Source organism: Geotrypetes seraphini, chromosome 7, assembly GCF_902459505.1.
Source record: "Geotrypetes seraphini chromosome 7, aGeoSer1.1, whole genome shotgun sequence".
In the NCBI taxonomy this organism is placed as follows: domain Eukaryota; kingdom Metazoa; phylum Chordata; class Amphibia; order Gymnophiona; family Dermophiidae; genus Geotrypetes; species Geotrypetes seraphini.
In genome coordinates, this window is record NC_047090.1 from 28,359,006 (window position 1) to 28,371,650 (window position 12,645).

The 12,645-nt window shown below is 45.1% G+C and overlaps 1 protein-coding gene across 11 annotated transcripts in view; it reads left to right on the forward strand.

Annotated features, from left to right (window-relative positions):
• The window catches only part of CCDC38 (coiled-coil domain containing 38), a 223,766-nt gene that overhangs the window by 69,176 nt on the left and 141,945 nt on the right, over positions 1-12,645 (forward strand). For all 11 annotated transcript variants that reach the window (XM_033951517.1, XM_033951516.1, XM_033951511.1 and 8 more), the window contains one exon: positions 11,743-11,851. In XM_033951517.1, the coding sequence (XP_033807408.1) occupies positions 11,743-11,851 (109 nt within the window). The remainder of the gene's footprint in view (positions 1-11,742; positions 11,852-12,645) is intronic.

Sequence of the window (12,645 nt, forward strand, 5' to 3'; positions counted from 1 at the left end):
TTAAAATTTAATCAAATGTTTTGCTTGTCTTGCAAAACACTTGCAAACCAAGTTACTTGCAATCCAAGGTTTTACTGTATATGGTAGTATTACTTTATAGTTTGCGTTCTCAACCCAGACCTCAAGACATAGAAACATAGAAAAAAGCAGCAGAAAAGGGCTATAGCCCACCAAGTCTGCCCATTCCAAGTATCCCCTCCCCTGAATTTACTCCCTTAAAGATCCCACGTGAGTATCCCATTTTCTCTTAAAATCCGTCATGCTGCTGGCCTTTATCACCTGGAGTGGGAGTCTCTTCCAATGATCCACTACTCTTTCGGTGAAGAAGTACTTCCTGGAGTCGCCATGAAATTTCCCTCCCCTGATTTTCAGCGGATGCCCTCTGGTGGTCGAGGGTCCCATGAGCCAGAAGATATCATCTTCTGACTCGATGCGTCACGTGATGTACTTATATGTTTCAATCATATCTCCCCGTTCTCTTGTTTCTTCAAGTGAGTACAGCCGCAATTTTTTAAATCTTTCTTCATACGTGAGATCCTTGAGCCCCAAGACCATCCTGGTGGCCGTTCGCTGAACCAACTCGGTCCTCAGCATGTCCTTTCGGTAGTGTGGTCTCCAAAACTGAACACAGTACTCCAAGTGAGGCCTCACCATGGCTCTGTACAACGGCATCATAACTTCAGGTCTCCAATCTAGTCAGGTTTTCAGGTAATCCACAATGAAAATGCATGGGAATATGTTTGCATGCAGTGGAAGCAATGCATGCAAATTTATCTCAATATTCATTGTGGATATCTTGAAAACTAGACTGACTTGGTGTGTCCCAAGAACTAGGTTAAGAAAGCGAAGTTGCTTACCTGCAATGGAGGTTCTGCGTAAACAGCAAAAGAATGCAACTCACTTGTTGGTGAAGTACTCAGACGTATCCTGTGTGTCAGTGCCTAAATGTTAAACTAAAATAACTTATTTCAAACTCTTTAAATAAATCCCTTAAATGTCAAAAAGAAGCCCTCACATGTACTCATCAGTCATCACCCAAGTTAAATCCATTCAAAGATGGACTAAAACGGATAACATCACTTTTGCAGAGCTGGTCAGGCCCCTCAGATAGGAGGCGGCACTATTCTAAGGAAGTGGAGGAATATGGAGCTTAAATATAAAGCAGGATTCATTTTATTTTTATTTTATTTACTTTAATTTCTAATTTGTTGAATTAGTAAGATTTCTTCTGATTTATTATGTTAGTTTTAGTATTTATCGGGTACATACTATATATCTGAGTTAGATTGTGAGGGATATTTCTTTTTAGTTTTCTTTATATATGAATAAGAACTGTATAAAGGCATAGTATAACCACCTAGGTTGATGCATGGTAACACCAGTACAACCCCTCACGTAAATTGCTCTGTATCGTATTGTATTGTTTCACCACTATAAGACCATAAGAAGTTGCCTCTGCCGGATCAGACCAAAGGTCCATCGTGCCCAGCAGTCCGCACCCGCGGTGGCCCATCAGGTCCATGACCTGTAAGGTGGTCCTTGTCTAAGCCCTTTAATCCCTCTCATTTTTTTTCCTATCAATACTCTTTCTATAACATGCCTCTACCTCTATCTGTATCCCTCAATCCCTCAATCTATACCCTTTCTATAGCCTATCTCTACCTCTATCTGTATCCCTCAATCCCCTTATCCTTCAGGAATTTATCCATAAGAACATAAGAAGTCAGGCTTTGTGACACCACGCTCAGATTTGACAGTTTTCAATCATTAGTAGCGGTATATAAACTTTGAATAAACAATAGTGATGGTATGCTGAACCAAGGGTCTTACATCTGCTCCCACAAGTCCATTGCAGGAGATACTGATCACATTTTTCAGCACCTCCTCCTTCTCCCTGCTCTCTGCTGCTCCCAGTCAGTTATTTCTTCTGCAAGTGAATCTGCAGGAGCAACTTTGATCTGCTCTGCTTTTTGCACAGGACTTCATGTCTAGTCTAGTCTAGTCTTCGGTTTATATACCAGGTCATCTCCTAATAGAGCTCGACTTGGTTCACAAATAATTAAGACCAGAATATATAAAAGAATACGAATCTGAGAAGGAGAATGTGAAAATGCTATCAATTCATCACTTCAGTAGGTAAACCATTAAGATATTGTGTGAACAACAAAGTTTTTAAGGCTTTGCGAAATTGTTGTAGCTGGCCTATCAATCTTACAGAGTCAGGGAGTTTATTCGAAATTTCTACCAATTTGAACGCATGTTACAGTAAAGCTCTGGTGTCTGCCTAGCCTGAATGAAAGGAGTAAACTTCGTTCTGCAGCTGATAGGTGAATCCTGCGGGGACCTGCTCAGCCATCCTGCTTGAACTGTGCAGCTCAGGGTTTTCCCCTGCTGTTTGCTCACTCCTTGACTTGATCAGGAGTGCTAGCACAGGCTGTATGGACACCAATTGCATTTCTTCAGAGTGCACACAGTGTCGGCTGCATTTTGCTCCCCCCTCCTTGCAGCGTTTGGGTCCTGGGGGTTGAGGTTCAGTCCAGCAGTTGCCCAACTGGCAGCTGAAGATTCAGAAGAGGCAGCTTTCCTGGTGGCAGAGATCCTCTCCGGTTTCCAGATACCCTCAGATCTGCTGAGGCTGGCACATCTTCCCAGCGTCTGGTCTGTGAGTAGAGCTGTCACAGCCCAAGGGAAGTTGGTTTTTTTTTTTGTTTGTTTGTTTGTTTTTTTTTGGGGGGGGGTCCTGAATATGCTGTTTTTTGTGGTTATATTTTGATGTAGCCTTGTTCACCCACCCCCACAATGCTAAAATCACTGGTTTTGGCTGTCCTCCAGTGGAGTTACAGCCATTTTTTTCAGTGGGAAATCCTGGTGCCGGCCATCTTAGATTTTTCCCAATTTGAATTCTCAGTTCTAAAACTTCCTTAAAATCTCTTTTTTGATTCTAGCCACCAGGGATGGAGTTCTCAGGCTCCAATATCATTAGTTCATGTGAAGTTTGCTCCAGTTGAGTACCAGAAAAGTGCCTTGCTCTACATGTTCTGCCACGCAAGATAGGGAAGTGGGAACCTCGTGTTTAGCCTCTGACCATCTCATTAAGGCTGCCAAGAAATTGTTTGGATGGTTGGAGGCTGATTTTAGCCTCTTGGAGTCCCAGAGAGCGACACCAGTGCCTGGTAAAGGCACTGATTGCCCCAAACCAAAAAGAAAGTGTTCTAACCCTCCTCTTGAAGGGGGTTCTCGGTCCTCTATGTCCTTTGTGAACTTGCTCTGGCAAGCCTTTGTCAGCGGTGCTAACGCATCTTATGGGTCAGCTGAAGAACGATCGGCCATGCAACCTTCCTGTGGTCCTGCATCTGTTCCTCTATGAAGACCTGCATCTCCCTTGGTCTCCGACAGTTGGTCAGATTGGGTCTGTAAGAATGACGATCTGGATGTTATCCCTCTTTCCCAGAGTGAAGCCTCAGTTAATAATAATAATAACAACTTTATTCTTGTATACCGCATTACCATGGAAGTTCTATGCGGTTAACAGAAGAAGAGACTGTACATTTACAGCGAAGTTACAATTTCGTTAATGTTACATTTACATTTTAAACGATACATATTCGGTCAAGTTACCTATACAATAAGTATACGGTGAAGTTATTTTGGCAGCTGGATTATATGTTCAGAGTAGTTACATTTGTTATAAGTTCGATATAGCAGCGTTACAAATGGCGTTGTTACGTGAGGCGGTAAGTGTCTGGGGGGGAGAGGTCAGAAGAGAAGGGAGGAGGAGGGAGGATGAATCAGAGGAATTTGTCAAAAAGGTATGTTTTAGTTAACTTCCTGAATGTTTGATAGTGGGGGGAATTGGAGATGAGAGTGGAGAGGCATTTGTTCCATTTGCCCGCTTGGAATGCTAGGGATCGGTCAAGGAATTTTTTGTAGAGGCAGCCCTTCAGGGAGGGAAAGGAGAACAGGTAGGTATTTCGAGTACGAGAGGGGCCAGTAATTTCAAGGTGCTCGGATAGGTAGATTGGTGAAGAGCCTGCTAAGGTTTTGAAGCAGAGGCAAGCGAATTTAAAGGTGATTCTTGCCTCCACCGGCAGCCAGTGGAGTTTGGCGTAATAGGGGCTAACGTGGTCGTATTTTTTGAGGCCGAAGATGAGGCGGACGGCGGCATTTTGTACTATTCTTAGACGTTTGATGGTGTTTTTATAGTCCAGTATGCTTAGGATTAATGATTGGACCAGTAAACGGAAGGAGAGATGGTCGAAGTGATGTTTGACGGTGCGAAGTTTCCAGAGGGTGCAGAAGCATTTTTTGACCTGGGCACTGGTATGGTCTTCGAAGGTTAAGCATCTGTCTAGGATGACTCCGAGTATTTTTATGGAGGGGTTGATAGGATAATCTAAGCCGTTCAGTTTCATGGAGGTGTTTGTTATTTTATGGGTAGGGCTTGCCAGGAAGATTTTGGTTTTTTCAGTGTTCAATTTTAATTTAAATTGTGAGGTCCATAGTTCTAATTTGGTGAGGATGGAGGATGTAAGTTGTTCCGTCTGTTGGGTGAATGAAGTTAGGGGGATGTTGATGGTGATGTCATCGGCGTAAATGAATGATTTAAGGTTTAAGTCGGCTAGTGTCTGTGCAAGAGGTGCCAAGTAGATGTTAAAGAGGGAGGGGGATAGTGGGGAGCCTTGTGGGACTCCGCAGGAATTACGCCATTGATGGGAGAAGGTTCCATTGCTGTGGACCTGATAAGTACGGTTAGTTAAGAAGCATGAGAACCAGTGTAGTACTTGGCCGGAGATGCCGATGGAATCCAGGCAGTGGAGCATGATATCGTGGTCGATCAGATCGAAAGAGCTGCTTAGGTCGAATTGGAGTACTAGGGCGCTTTTGCCCAGTGAGAATAATTGGAGGAGGTAATTGGTTAGGGCGGCTAAGACCGTTTCCGTGCTGTGGTTTGAGCGGAAGCCGGATTGGGAGTCGTGAAGGATGTTGAACTTTTCTAGGTAGTTCATGAGGTCATGGTTAATGAGGCCTTCCATGAGTTTTTGGAAGAGTGGTATGTTGGCGATGGGTCTATAGTTGGTGGCGGAGGAGATTGGTTCTTTGTTGTTTTTGAGGCGGGGGGATACGAGAATGTGGCCGAGTTCAGTCGGGAAGAGACCAGTGGACAGGCATAGTGAGATCCAATTAAAGAGTTCGGCTTTGAATTGGGGGGGGTGGATTTAATAATGGTGGGTGGGCAGTTGTCTAATAGGCAGTTGGAGTTGGCGTATTTTGAGAAGAGTTTGAGGAAAAGGTTCCAGTCTGGGCTTTCGAATGAGTTCCAGGTCATGTCGGCCCTTGAACCTGTTGTGTCTACTGCTGGAAGGTTGAATATTGTCTCAGTGTTGGGGGTTGTAAGTGACGATTTTAAGGTTTGAATTTTGTTGGCAAAGTGGTCGGCTAGGATTATTGCGGGGGGCGGGAGTTCTGAGCTAGAGCGTTTGTGAGAATCGGTGTATAGGAGGGAGTTGACTAATCTGAAAAGTGCTTTACTGTTTAGAGAAGGGGTGTTGATGAGTTGGGAGTAATATTTACTGTGTTTTTCAATTATTAGTTTTTTGTATTCGCTGACTTTTTTTTGCCAGTTTAGTCTGTCGTTGTCGGTCCCTGATTTGCGCCATGTTCGTTCTAGTTTCCTTACTTCGCGTTTTATGGCTAAGAGATCCGCATCAAACCATTTGTTTGAGGGTCGAGGGTTTTTTTTGCGGAGTCTTGGGGGGGCAATGGTATTAAGGACTTGGTCGCTGAAGTGTTTCCAGTCAAGGTGGAAGTTGGGGTTGGGGTCGGAGTTGGAAATGAGGGTGTAGTGGGACCAGAAATCTACAGGATTAATTTTTTCTCTTGTCCAGGTCATCGTCTTTGTTTGGTTAGGTGTGTATTTCCTGTCTTTTAACCAGGATAGTTCAAAATGACATAGGAGATGGTCGGACCAAGGGGTGTTAGACCAATCTTGTTTTGTGAGACTTATGTTTGGAGTAGTGGGGGAGTTGGAAAGGAAGGTGACCATGTCAAGCTGGTGTCCTTTGTTGTGTGTTGTGGTAGGAGGGGGCTTGGTGAAGCCTAGTGATGTGAGGAAGGAGTATAGGTAAGCAACATTGGGGTTTTCTTCTTGCTCAAGATGAAGGTTGATGTCTCCTGCTAGGAGGTTGTGAGTGCCAGCTGCCGAGTTTGTGAGAAGGAATTCAAAGTAGTCTTTTGCAAGGTTCCATTTATTAGGGGGGATGTAGAATAGCGTGACGTTGAGGTTATCATTGAGATCGGTTTTAGAGATTTTGCAGGTGAGGATTTCTAGATTGTTGGTTGATTTTGAATCTAGGATTTGGAAGTGAAAGTGGTCGCGTAGTATGATGGCCAGGCCACCTCCCCTTTTGGAGTTTTTTGAGAGGGGTTGATTTTGTAGTGTGGTGGGAGAATGTCTGCTATGATGGCATCCTGGTCGGAAATGAGCCATGTTTCTGTTAGAAGTACAAAGTCTAGATGGGTTTCTTCTAGCCAATCTTTGAAAAGTTGGGCTTTATTTCTAACCGAGCGAATGTTCAGGTAAGCGCCAGGAAGAATGGATTGTTCTAGGGGGGGCAAGGGTTCTGTGCGTTGTAAATTTTTTTGGGATCGCTTTCTGTTTTGTGTTGGTCTGGGTGGGTGGCGGGTAGTGTGGATCACAGGGATGGGGAAAGGACCTATTTCTGTGATGTCCTGAATGAGTCGGTGGGGTCAGAGGAGTTTGTCGTGTCCCGGGATTCTAGTCCATGCGATGTAGGTAGGTATGGGTTCGAAGGCTAAAGCTTTAGAGATCCAGCCTCTTGTGGTAAGCAGGTAGAGAAGGAGAAAGGCAGTGAGCTTGTGAGTAGGGCTTGACATGTTTGTTGATAGGTAAGGTGGCTAGGGGAGGGTGGACAAGAAGAAGGGGAAGGGCAGACTGGAGGTGAGGGGTGGGAGGCGAGACAGATGCTTAAGTAGGGGTTGTAGATATGAAATATTCCGGGCAGGTAAGGTTGTTTGTGAGCAGTAAAGCAAGAGGGTCTGTGGGCAGATGAACAAGTTAGGATTATGAGCTAGGAATATAGGCGGTGTTATAAAAGACAATGAACAATTCTGTGAGATGGAATATTGGTCTAGGCAATCAAGATTAAAGGCATGAGCAGTTGTACAGTATGGGTCTTAAGCTAAAATGGTATAAAAGGTAGGAACAGGTAGGAGTCCTGAGCATTTAACAATAATAAGTCTATGAGTTTTAAAAGAGGGTGCTCTGATCCGAGTGGCCACTAGTAAGAGGCAAGGGATATGTTATTTGGCCCTAACGAGTTAGAGACTAAGAGCTTGGGATCGGTCCAAAGTGGGTCCCTGTAAGAAGGGCCGATGGTGTCTCTCGCTCTCTTTGGCGGCGTGGGCTGGTTCCCGCCGCCGAATCTCAACAGAAAAGTCACCTCTCCTGGCTGGTAGATCAGGAAGCTTCACTAGGACGCTTCACAAAGGCGCGTGCTAAGGCGCACGCGCCTTTGCTGTGTGCCGTTGATGCGACGATCTAAGTAGCAACCCCGCTGGTTCGGGAGAGGGGCAGCGCGGTGCACGCGCGCCTCTCTCGGGCTGGTTCCCCAAATGAAATGGATGCAATTCTGTGTGAGGTAGATCAAGGAGTAAATGCTGCTGCAGACCAGGGCGAGGACCCCTTTGTTCGCAGGCTGTTCGAGTCTGCTGCTCTGATGGACCTTCTTATTGAGTCTCTGAAGGAGCTCATAATTGATTCTCCTCAGCCTACTACCCAATGTTCTCTACATATCAGGATCCACTCTCAACCTACTGCCTTTCCATGACATCCAGATATGACAGTTCTGATTTTTGAGCACTGGGAGCACCCCGAGGACTCCCTTAAGATGGCAAAAACAATGTCCTAGTTAAATCCTATGGCTCAGGTGACATCACTCATCCCTGCCCAGCAAGGGAGGCATGGTGCTCAAGGATCAACAGGATCACAGGTTGCACATGTTGCTCAAAAGTCAGTTTGAGACCTTGACTTTTGCTTGAGTATGCCTTCTAAGTTCCATGATGGAGGAGAGACTTCAGAGCCACCATCCCAGCTGTTACTGGTAGGAGTGTACTATGTGGCTGATGCTTTGAATGACCTGCTTCGGGCAGTAGGCAAGGTCTCTGCTTATTCTGTGTCTGCCTGTCGGATTTTGTGATTCAGACATTAGGCTGGGGCAGTGGTGTGCCTAGTATATGTGATACCTGGGGCCCATCATTTTTGACCCCCTCCCTCATCTATATGAAAAGCATTATTTATCCCAGGACAAGCAGGCAGCCTATTCTCATGGGTGACGTCATCCATGGAGCCCCGATGCGGACAGCTTCGCAAGCTGATTTGCTTGCAGAATTTAGAAAGCTTGCGACTGCCGCACCTCGCATGCGTGAGTGCCTTCCTGCCAACCCAAGGGCGCACGTCTCCTCAGTTCTCAGCGGAGCCCAGAAGTTGTGTTTTTGACGCTCTGCGCTAGACTCAGTTCTAATACTTCGTGCCTTCTCTCACCGCAGCTCGTGTTCTGTTATTTTTAAGGGTCGCTGTGTGTTTTGCGCGTTTTCATTTCCTAAAAAATTTAATTTGATTTCTTTTGTCATGGTGGGGCCTGCTTTGCAGCCTCTGCCGGCGGGTTTCGATTTTGCTGAGGCCATCTTTTCGCATATGTCCAGAAAGGTCACAGGTCTGGTGGAGAAATCTTTGGTGTTATGGCTCCACTAACCTCAACCTCGATCTCAGATCCGGTCAAGTCTTCTACGGGGCTCCCGCCTTCTACCTCGCCTTCATCAAACCTTCCTCGTTTAGGAAGTCCTTGTCCTTGATCAAATCTGCCATATCTTCTCCTAAGGAGCCGCTTTTCTCGCTGTCTTCCTCAGGTCAGGTAGCACAGCAGTGGTTCTGAAGCTGCCCTAGAAGCATGTCTCCAAATTGAGGCGTCATTCTTCCTCCTCTTCCTCGGAGACTATAGCCATACCAAATGTACCAGATCAAGTCTCGGTTTCACATTTGCAGGCTAGGATCCAAACCATTATGCCTCAGGAGTTTGGTAATATACTTGCCAAACATACTCCTGCCTCAACTGCTTCCTGCAGCCCAGCCTGAGCATTCAGCAGGAGTCAAGTCCTTGGCAGTGCCTTGAGCTGAATCTATACACTCTATGCAAGGAGTCGAGTCTTTGCAAGTGTCTCGTCTGGAGCCAATGCACTCTATACAAGGAGTCGAGTCCTTGGCAGTGCCTCAAGCTGAATCTATAAACTCTATGCAAGGAGTTGAGTCTTTGCGAGTGTTTCGTCTGCAGCCTGTGCACTCTATACAAGGAGTCCTTGGCAGTGCCTCGAGCTGCACCTATACACTCTATGCAAGGAGTCGAGTCTTTGCGAGTGTCTCGTCTGGAGCTTCTGCACTCTATTCGAGTCTTTGGCAGTGCCTCGAGCTGAATATATACACTCTATGCAAGGAATCAAGTCTTTGTGAGTATCTCGTCTGGAGCCTAAGCACTCTGTACAAGGAGCCGAGTCCTTGCCAGTGCCTCAGCATAAGTAGTTTAGTCCTTTTTGGTGTCTCGACCTCAATCTCCAGCCTCCAGCCCTCCTTCCTTACATAAGGCGCTGCCCCTTTTCGAGGAATGGGCCAGGACTCCTCTATGTTTTCTCTCAGTGGAACCTGCCTGGTTCGAGGCACTGTTCTCCACATCAGTTGAGATACCCATCGAGGCCCAGGTCCTCTTCTCGAGACAGGCCTCATTTCTCCAGGCCTCGAGACTCTTTGAGGCCTCCAACTACAAAGTTGAACGCCTCCTGCAGAACCTTACCACTATGGTTTTTGTCCTGCGAGGGATTCTATCCATTCTCTGTGTCAGTCCTCTGTACCTGCATATTCAACCTCAGGAATCAGTACTCCAGAGAGGCTTTACCTTCTTTCTCTGTTTTGCGAGGCGCCTCAAGATCACCTTCCTCTCGAGGTCAACCTTCCTTGGAGCAGATGGGTTTTTTCTTTTTTCCTCACCAAATACTCTACGAAGTATTTAGAGGAAATGGGTATGTCTCATCCTCTTGCGGAGTCTCTTACATTGCCCACTAATAGACTTCTTTCTCAAACTTTCAAGTTAAATCTTGAGACACCTTATTGCATTCCTGCTGTACCAGGAAAGCTAGAATCTTGTTACAGGATTATCCACTGCAAGGGCTTCGAGAAAGCTCAGTTATCCCATCAGCCTTTCTCATGGAATCTTCTCTGACAAGGACCAATCCTGTCACAGTTTATACCACTGTCCCTCCTGGAAGAGAGGGCAGGACCATGGATTTGGTCGTGGTTTTTACCAAACAACTCTTATGGCAATTGGTTGAATTTGGTTGAATATGGCATCCTGCCTGAATTTTGCAAATTTATTTCTCAAGGCTCTGATTGGCCCGGACACCCTATAGGAGGGGACTTAGGCGTCTGGGCCAATCAAGGCCTTTGACCTGTCTGTTTCCCTGGGCTGCCATTCCAACTGAGGTTTCCAGGCTTCAAATTCTCTGTGTGCTGACCTACCCCACTCAACTCGGCGTGGGAGAATGCTGCTGCTCTGATCTGCATCCCTCTCCACCTCTTATCCAGCAACTTTAAAAGGGACGTACTTAAAGGGGCCATGCTCTGTTTTCCCTGGCTGTGTTTAGCAATGGTTACTGGCATTCTCTCAACAGCAGTGCTATTCCTAGGTTCAGAATAATGGTTTAACTTTATGCTTTGCATATCAATTCTACACTGATCAGTCCTGACAAGCTTTACTGGGATGTTCTTGATATTTTTACTTGGCACAAGGCTAGTACCAGTGCCAGGCTTGTGACAAGGCCAGTTCGGCTCTCAAAGTGTCTCATTTTCGTATAGAATTTCTTCAGTCAGTCATTGCCTCAGTGCAACCAGGGGAGTTCCTGGCAGCCTTGGAACAGGCGCTTCCTTCATTTTTACATCCTGAAACAGCATTTTCATTTCCAGGCTCTGCCCTGCCCATGGACCTTCATCAAGGTGATGGTAGTGGTGGCGGCCCATCTCTGAAATGAGTTGGCTTGTCCACCCTTACTTGGACGACTGGCTCATCAGAGCCTCCTCAAGAGAGGAAGTGAATTGAGCAGTCCAGGTCATCATGTTGACCCTTCATTGTTTGGGCTGGATTGCCAACTTGTAAAAGAGCCAATTGTAGCCAGTTCAGATGTTAGTGTACCTGGGTGCCAGTTTTGACATGGAAAAATGCTGAGGGTTTCTTTCAGAGAAGAGAAGCTTTGGTTCCAAGTTTTGGTTCTCTTGATGCAACAAAGTCCATCAGCCTGGGACTATCTTTGGGTAAGAGTGCATATGCATCCCCTACAACACTCCCTTCTATCTTGCTGGTCCCTCCAGAGGGACTCTCTGCCCTGGATGACACCTGCCCTGCTGCTACATAGCCTTGTGGTTTTTTTATCTGTTTCTACATGTAAGGAGTTTATTTTAAAATTTTTGTTATATGTTAATTTAGTTTAACATTTAGACTTGGTAAGCATTTGACTTAAACACAGGTCATTTTTTGTTTTTTTCCAGATTGTGTTTATATGTGGCATGATAAACATTCTTCAAAGAGCAAATAGTCATGTGTAATTGTTTTTGAAAGTTTGCTTTATTTCAATGCCTATTTATAGTTATGGTTAAAAGTATTGTTCATTCACAACTCTTTACAGGATCAGATAGCAAGTCAACAAGGATACTGTCAAAAGCAGACTCTGTCAAAGAATTAAAATCACATACCAGGCAAAAATCCTTACCTGAGAGCAAGCGATCTTCAACCAGGTGCTATTTACAAAAGAAGACTGTATCTTTCTGAATATTTGCAATGATTACTTAAAATACAAATAAGGTTTGAACAATCTTTTTAAAAGCATTGGTCTTGCACTAGATCATCAAAGCAGTAAATGAGAGCAGCCTTGTTCTATACATTTGGGACATGTTTAACCCATTAAGTTAAAAGTTCTTGTGAAGATAAGTCACAGTTGAATGAGACATGTATAAGGGCTGCTTTATGGCTTATAGTTATATCAATTCATTTTGCACTGGTTGGGCTAGACAAAGAGAAGGAAGTGAAACTTAAAATGGGAAAATTTCTGGGTTAACTGAACAACTTCTTATGTCAAATGTCTTGGGTATGGAAGGTTCTATATTAGCTAAACATTGAAAAGAAGGAAGTTGGTAGGAGAAAAATATGTCTTCTGTGTGGAATAAAATGTATATGCCCCTTCACAGTCAATCCTGAAGATGAAATTTTTGGAGCATTAGTCTACTTGATTAAGAACATCTTTGTTGGTGTTCCTAGCTGTCCATGGGATTCGTAGAAGTCTTCTCCAGCACCACAGCTCAAAGAAATAAACATCAAGCAATTGAAAGAAACCATGGAATACAGGGAAGCATGGCGAGCACTGGCCTACAGAGTATCCAAGGGTCAGACATGACTGAATAGACAATAGTAGTAGTAGTAGTAGTAGAACATAAGAGATGCCGCTGCTGGGTCAGACTAGTGGTCCATCGCGCCCAGCAGTCTGCTCATGCGGCGGCCCTTTTGGTCAAAGACCAGTGCCCTAACTGAGACT